At 71.1% G+C, this 7,252-nt stretch overlaps 1 protein-coding gene across 1 annotated transcript in view; it reads left to right on the forward strand.

Moving 5' to 3' along the window:
* Positions 1 to 5,179: 5,179 nt before the first annotated feature.
* The window catches only part of PHLDB1 (pleckstrin homology like domain family B member 1), a 28,205-nt gene continuing 26,132 nt past the window's right edge, over positions 5,180 to 7,252 (forward strand). The window contains exons 1-3 of the mRNA XM_026057904.1: positions 5,180 to 5,239; positions 5,750 to 5,873; positions 6,353 to 6,523. Of these exons, the coding sequence (XP_025913689.1) occupies positions 5,180 to 5,239; positions 5,750 to 5,873; positions 6,353 to 6,523 (355 nt within the window). The remainder of the gene's footprint in view (positions 5,240 to 5,749; positions 5,874 to 6,352; positions 6,524 to 7,252) is intronic.

The raw sequence follows: 7,252 nt of genomic DNA on the forward strand, positions 1-7,252 counted from the left end.
GGGGTGCCCGGTGCTGCGGGGCAGGACGCGTCCCGCGGTGTCCCGCGCCGTCCCACGCAGAGCGGCCGCCCCGTCGCAGCCCTGGGGGTCGCGTTCCCACGGCAGAGCCGCGCGCGGCGCCGGCGGCCCCTGGGACGTCGGACTGTGCCCTGCGACCTCCTGTCCTGGGACGACACCGTCCAGCTGGAACCGCTTCAGAGTGCGACGGCGACGCTGAGGGGAGATGTGGGAAAGGGGGAAGGAGCGGTAGCGGCTGCGCTTGGCCCCGTGTGCGGCGGGAGTCACAGCGGGCATCCGCACATGCCCAGGGACAGGCGCCGGCGTGGGGCAGCTCGGCTGAGGGCGCCTGGGGAGCCCAGGGGGACGAGATGGAGCTCAGGAAACTCCCGTTAGCCACGACCATCCGTTGTTGCAAAACGCTTTGGAGGGGCAGGGTGGCCTGGGGCTCTTCTGGAGCCCAGATGTGACCTGGCTGTCCGTGCTGCTGGCATGTTCCCCCCTTGCTGGGGGGCAGCGAGGGCCCTGGAGACCAGCACGCTGCTGCGTGGGAGGCTGCTTGCACCAGCCCCGAACCCCTCCTGTGCCGCAGCGCATGGGCACGCGCGGGGCCGGGCCGAGCTGTGTCTGCCCTCGCACGCCTTGGCCACCTCCAGCCTGGGGCAGCCCAGTGCGGGTGGTGGGAACGGTCCTTGCCTAGGGCAGGAGCTTGTTTACTCCGAGCTTCCTGAGGCGTCCTTCCTGCAGTCCCCTCGGCCGCTGCCAGAAGCCCGAGGAATTCCTTGGCCCTGCACCGGCTGCCTCTGGCCCAGGAAACCACCCAGCTGCTCCGGGCCTGGTGTGACGACTGCGTGGGGCCGCTTGCTCTCCCCCTGCAGGCACCGGGGCTGCAGGAGCCCCCGGAGCAGGGCTGCAGCGTGGCAGGGTGCCCAGCCGAGCCCGCGGGAGCTGCGCGGGGTGGCTCGCTCCGGGGCTGGCTCTGGCTCCGGCTCCCTCGCTGCTGCGCCTGAGACGGGGTTTGGGAGCTGGGCGACAGTCGCAGCTGCAAGCACTTGGGGGCTGCTGTGCTGCTGGGTGTCCCCAGGCTCAGCAGGGCACTGCAATGAACAGGGGTGACATGCTGCTGGCCCCGGCGCTTTTTTGGAAACCCTCATACATCTGGGTTTGCCACATGGTGGCCCATGCCTGCGGCCATGGTTTGGTGTGTGCGGGGACATAGCTGGCAGGAACAGGCTGCTGCAGAGCACACAGGAGTTGCAGGTTTGTGTGAGCCCCGTGAGCTGCTGTTATGCAGTGGTGTTTGCAAAACAGCCAGAAATTGGCATTAAAAGAGCAATGGCCATTTTGGAGGGGAAGAGGTTTGTCATTGCCCACCGCTGTGAAGCAGAAAACTAGGGGATGGGTTTGTGCTAGGGGCCCGGAGCCAAGACCCACCAACCGTGTCCTGCACTGCAGCCCTGCAGCAGCGGCTCCCGGTGCGGGGAGCCAGGCTGAGCCCCCGTGTCTGGCGTGCAAGCGGCACACTGTGGTCAGGTCGCCCGTGCGTCCAGGCAGCAGCCTCCAGTCGTGCCACCTGCGGAGGGTCCCGGTGCTTGGCCGTGGCTGCTGCTCTTCTCCTGTGGGCACAGCGGGTCCCACGCAGGTCAGCGTCCGTGGAGAGCTGTGGGGTGGCACAGAACAGCGGGCAGAGCCAGCTCCCGGCTCCGCAGGGCTGGAGCATGCAGTGCCGGGTGAACAGAGAGGCCATGTTTGCCCTGGGCTGGTGGGCGATGGCGTGGCTGCGGCACGGAGATGCGGAGGCAGCGTCAGGGCGAGCGCGGCAGAGCGGCTGGTGCGCTCCTGCCCGTGCTGTCCCAGCGTGGCTCCCGGCAGAGCCCCGGTGTCGCGGGGCCGCTCGGCCACCCACCCCGCCGCAGGCGGCCGCAGCTGCGCGGCCGTGCGGGAGCGCGTCCCGGGGGCGCTGAGATCAGCGGGTGCGGCCGGGATTCCTGGGCTCCCGCAGGGCTGCTCCAAGTGGATTTACAGCACTGTTATTGCCGGGCGTGTTGTGTCGCCCCAGCAACCGGGGCTGAGCCTGGCCACCCCTTCGCCGGGGCGGGATGGGCGCTGGGGGTCTCCCCCCGCGTGGAGCGCCGCGGCAGGATGCGGGGGTGGCTGCTGCAGGGCCGTGGGAAACGCGGCCGGCGCGTGGGCTGGCTCCAGCCGCCGCGTGACGGGGAATCCCGCCGCTGCCTCCCGCATCCGGGGCGGGCAGCCCGAGCCCTGCACAGTGCTGGGGGCAGCTCGGTGGGCTGGGGAGCAGGGGCTCAGGGGGGCTCCCCGGCCCCCGCTCCCTCGCCCACGCCGCCTCCACCCGCAGTGCTCCTTCCCGGCGACACTGCTGGCCGTGCGCTTCCCAGGCCAGAGGCTGTGGGAATGGGCAGCAGCTCCACGCGCTAGCAGCTGGACGGGAGCGTGCAGCCAAGTTGGCCGCCAGCCGTGGATGCTGCGTGGTGTCCCCGTTAGCTCAGCGGCGCCGGCTTCCTCCCGTGACTCATCCGGGTGGCAGGGCAGGCAGGAAAGGGGCTCGGGAAGCCTGGCAGCCTCGGCGCGGGGTCTCCTTGCGGTGGCTGCCCTGGCTGCCCGTCCCCCCCACAGCGGCACGCGTGGCTCCCGGGCACCCCTGGCCGCAGCGGCGTTGGGGTGCTCCTGGGTGCTGTGCTCGCGCCAGGGCAGGGTCAGGCCGGGTGCTGGTGGGCAGCAGCGGTGTCGGCACAACCCTTGTGCACGCGAGGAGGTGGTAGCGCCCGGCACGCAGTGCCGGTGCCCCAGCGATGCGGCCAGGCAGGGCCCGCGGCGCCCGCTGCAGCTCGTCCCGGTGGGCGCGAGGCCACGTCCCCTGTGCTGGGGTGTCTGGGGTGTCCCGGGGAGCAGCGGGAGCAAAACCCCTCTGCGCGACCCTGGCTCCTCATCCCCCAGGTGAGGCCTCGCTGCCAGACTCTGCTGGGGAGAAGAAAGGGCTTTTTGTTCCTCCTCCTCCTCCTCCTCCTCCTCGTCCCCCCCCCTTGGCGTCCTGCAGGAGGGTGTCCGGCAGGGAGACACAAGCCCCGGGGCAGCGCGGGCGGCCCGCGCGCAGGGGCTGTTTGCTATTTCGTGGTAACCGAGCCCGACCCCTTGGCATTTGCTGCCGCTGCCTCTTCCCACGGCGGGAACAAGCGGGGCGTTCTGCCGGCCGCGGGGCGAGAAGAAAGGCCGCCTTGTCCCGGGCAGAGGTGGGGCGCCGCCGGGCCGGCCGCAGCCCTCGCCGCATTCCTGCCACGGCGGCGGCTTGCGAGGGGCCGCGCGGGTCCCAGCGCCGAGGTGAGCGTGCTGCTGGGCCCGACCCACACCGGGGTCGTGCTGTGGGGCTGGGGGTCTCCCACTCCGGGGATGCGCAGAGCAGGGCTGCAGCCGGGGCTGCCGCGGGGCTGGAGGCGCCGGACGCCTGGGTCCCATCCCGGCTGCTGGGCAGGGGCACGCGCGGACGGGTGAGTGCTGGGGCCGGGGCGGGCAAGCGCAGGTGCGGGCGGCAGGACGGGGCGCCCCACGCCGCGGGGCTGGCTGTGCTGGGAAGGGGTTAACGCCGCACAGGATCCCACCTTGGCCCCGCTCCCTTCCGATGCGGGAGCCCAGCCCCTCGCCGCCTTTCCTCCTTCCATCCGGCCGCCAGCACGGGGCCTCGGCGTGGGCGAGGGGGCTCAGGGCCTGCCCGGCCCCTGGCGGCGTTGGCGGGCGCGTGGGGACATGGGCACCCTGCCGTGGAGGCTGCCACTCAGCAGCCGGCCCCGGACCGGGTGGCAGGTAAGGGTGAGCTGAGGGTCCTGCGCGCGTAGCCGGGGGCCCCCGGGGGAGCCGGCGTGGCCACCTCCATGCCGCCCTCCCGCCCAGCCGCGCTGGCAGCAGTGTCCCGTCTGTGACAGACAAGTGACCGTCTCGGCGCGGTCGTGTCCCAGCCACGGTCCCCGTTAGCTGGCGTTTGGGGCGGCCGGCAGCACTCTCATCGAGCAGAGCTGCCTGGGCTCCGTCCCAGCCCTGGACCCGGCCCTGCTGTTTCCAGCATTTCATTTTTTCCGCAGTGTGTAATAGCTGCCCACTCGCCCCCGCTCCTGGGCTGCCGCGCTCAGCCGTCCCGGCGCAGGCGGAGCGGAGCGGGGAGGGGTCCCTCGTCCCCGACCAGAGCCGGGGCGCCAGCACAGGGCTGAGCCGCGGGCTCGCACCCAGTGCCCCGGCCATCCCGGGGGCCGTCCCTGGGGAGAGTGCGGCGCTGCCGGCTCCCTGCCCCTCGCAGCTGCGGGCGATGCTGGACCGGAGTAGGGCCCGAGGCAGGTCGTGCCGGGGCAGGAGCGCGGCCATGGCCGCCCCGGCGCCTGGCCTGGCCCGGCTGCCAGGGAAGGGTTAAGCACTGAAGCAAGGCCCAGCGGAAGGGAGGGACACCGGGAGCAGACGCAGACGGTAAAATTAGTAACCCCGGAGCGTCCCGGGCGGCCAGGGCACAACAAGTGGTCTGAGCGCTGGGCGCAGGAAATCGCTGGCTCACGGGATCGGTTTCCTCCCCAGGCTGCTTTATTTACGCCGCGGAGAAAGGGAGCCGTATGGCAGCTCCCGCGGCAGGTGGCCTGCCAGCGGTGCGCGCCGGGCAGCAGGGTGCCGGTGCGTGCAAGTGGCAGTGCTGTGCGGGCCCCGCTCCCTCGGGACGTGCTGTGCGGCCGTGCATCCCCGCCGCTGCCGGTGCACGCATGGGTGCTGCACCAGCGGTGTTGCCCGGGGCCGGCAGCACGGCTGGGGCGCTCCTGGGTGCAGGAGCTGGGCGGAGGGAGCCCTTTCGCTGCTCTAGGCAGCTCTGGGGGCAGCCCGAGCCCCGGACACTGGGCCGGGGAGGGTTTGTGAGACCCATGCTCAGGCACAAGGGCCAGCAGCTCTGGGACGGGTGTGCAGCCAGCGTGTGTGCCACTCGGCACCTCCCGTCCCGCTGCGGCAGAGCTGTGCAGGCAGGGCGCTGGGGTGCAAGCTGTCCCCGCTCTCTGGCGTCAGGGCCCGCACAGCTCCTGCACGTGGTGCCTCCCTTGCTGCAGAGGGGCCACGGCGCCAGCGAACCCCTCGACGTCCCCTCTCCCCGCAGCAGCTGCCCCTGCCGGAGAGCACCAGGTGTGCACGCCCAGGCACCATGGAGGCGTCGAGCCGCGGCGCTGCCAGCCCGGCCCGCAGGGTGCAGACCATCATCCAGGTGGGTGCAAGCGCGGGGCACCAGGGGAGCTGCGCCGGCCCGTGCTGCCCCTGCGGTGCCTCCCGTGGTGGAGGCGCTGGGCTCCCCACTGCCCTGCAGGAGCCTCCCTGGAGCCGTCTGCACACAGCCGCCCCGGGGCGGGCGGTGGGGTGCCCTCGGCCTCTCCTCGGCCCAATCCTCTTAGTGGATCGGCGGCAAAGCCAATCGAGCTAAGCGGCTGGCAGCGCGGATCCTGTTAGACGCAGCCCAAGTCCCTGATCGGCTCTGCAGGGCTTGTCCCCGGCTGGCCGCCGGAGCAGCTCGCCCCGCTCCCTGGGGCTGGCTGCAGGGCAGGTGGCACAGCCCAGGGCTGCCGTATCCTCGCTGGGGTGCAGGGCGCGAGCACAGCTGGCGGCTCAGCCCTCTCCGCATGCCCCTGCTCCCACCGGCAACAGCGTGTCCTGGGCTGAGCTGGCACCCTGCACCCCGCGCCCGGCCTGCCCAGCCCAACCAGCCGCTTTGCCCCCGCAGAACAGCCCCCTGGACCTCATAGACACAGGCAAGGGGCTGAAGGTGCAGACGGAGAAGCCGCACTTGGTGAGCCTGGGCAGCGGCCGCCTCAGCACCGCCATCACGCTCCTGCCGCTGGAGGAAGGTGAGTGCCACTGTGGCCCCTGGCCCCCTCTCCGGCCCTGGCCCTGTGGCAGCTCGCCAGGCGGCCCCGCATCTGCTCGCGGGGCCAGGGCTCAGCTGGGGATTAGAGAGCAGATTAAACGCGGCGCGGCAGGAGCCAGCCGCTCCTCCGAGAGGTTGCTGTTGGCAACCGGCCAGCGCGGGGACCCACCTGTGCACCGAGTCCTGCTGGGCCTCTGCCTCCCTGGGGAGGCAGCGAGGCGGCTCACTGCAGGCCCAGGGCCCTGGGGGCTGGTGGGGCAGGGCAGAGCCGTGCCGGAGCTGCGGGGCAATGCTCCTGGGGCCGGCGATGGGGGGCCAGGGCCCGGTCTGTCCCGGAGAGGCCGCACAGCTGGGAGGAAGGGGGCCCAGCGCCAGCTGCAGTGCAGGATGGTGCCGTCTGCTGGGTGCGCGGCTGCAGTGGCATGGTGCTGGGTGCTCAGCTGCTCCTTCCCCTCCTAGGCAGGACCACAATTGGCTCGGCGGCAAGGGACATCGTTCTGCAGGGCCCAGGGCTGGCACCCGAGCACTGCTACATCGAGAATGCACGGGGCACACTCACCCTGCACCCCTGCGGCAACGCCTGCACCATCGACGGCGTGCCAGTCCAGCGGCCCACGCGCCTCACCCAAGGTAGGGCGGCCGCTGCGCGCCGGGAGCTCTCCTGCCCTCGCCCGGGRCTCTGTGGCTGCGCGAGTCCGGGAGGGGATGGCAGGGAGGTGCAGCTCCAGTTTGACTGCCCAGTGCAGAAGTTGGCCCTTTCTCCCCTCTTGCTGTGCACGTTTTCCACATTGCTACACACATTTTGAGCCAGATTTGGGAAAACCACATGAAAGAACAAAATTAGTCCATGAGGGAGCTCAGAGCTGCCCTGGCCAAAGCCTGGCTGAGGCTGGTCAGGAGCAGCGTCCAGGCCACGCTGCAGGGACCCATCAGCTGCGCAGGGCGTCTCCAGCGCCTCCCAGCCCAGCAGGATTGGCCAGCTGTGGAGATGTCTCTGCGCGCTCGGAGGGTGTTGTGAGACCACGTGTGCTGTTAGGTTGGTGCCGTCGGCCGGTGCCATTTCTCTGTCCACCCGCTGTAGGGTGACGGTCCCGCACCGCACAGCTGCGCCGCCGAGCCCAGGCGGGAGCAGCGGGGCCCGGGCAGCCCCCAGAGCGGCTCGGGGTGGCGAGGCTTGGCTTCTTGCTCCTGTGCCCCCGGTACGTTTTTCACCCAACTGCCACCGCTCCCTGCGCAGAGACGGTGTCATGTTTTCCGCATCTGCTCCCTTCGCCAAATGAATCACTTTTTCTGATCGCAGCCTTAAAAAAAAAGAAAAAGGAAGAGAGGAGGGTGGGGAAAGAAGGCGAGCGTTCAGCG

The sequence above is a fragment of the Apteryx rowi genome, unplaced genomic scaffold (genome assembly GCF_003343035.1).
Source record: "Apteryx rowi isolate R43461 unplaced genomic scaffold, aptRow1 scaffold_141, whole genome shotgun sequence".
NCBI classification, from domain to species: Eukaryota; Metazoa; Chordata; class Aves; order Apterygiformes; family Apterygidae; genus Apteryx; species Apteryx rowi.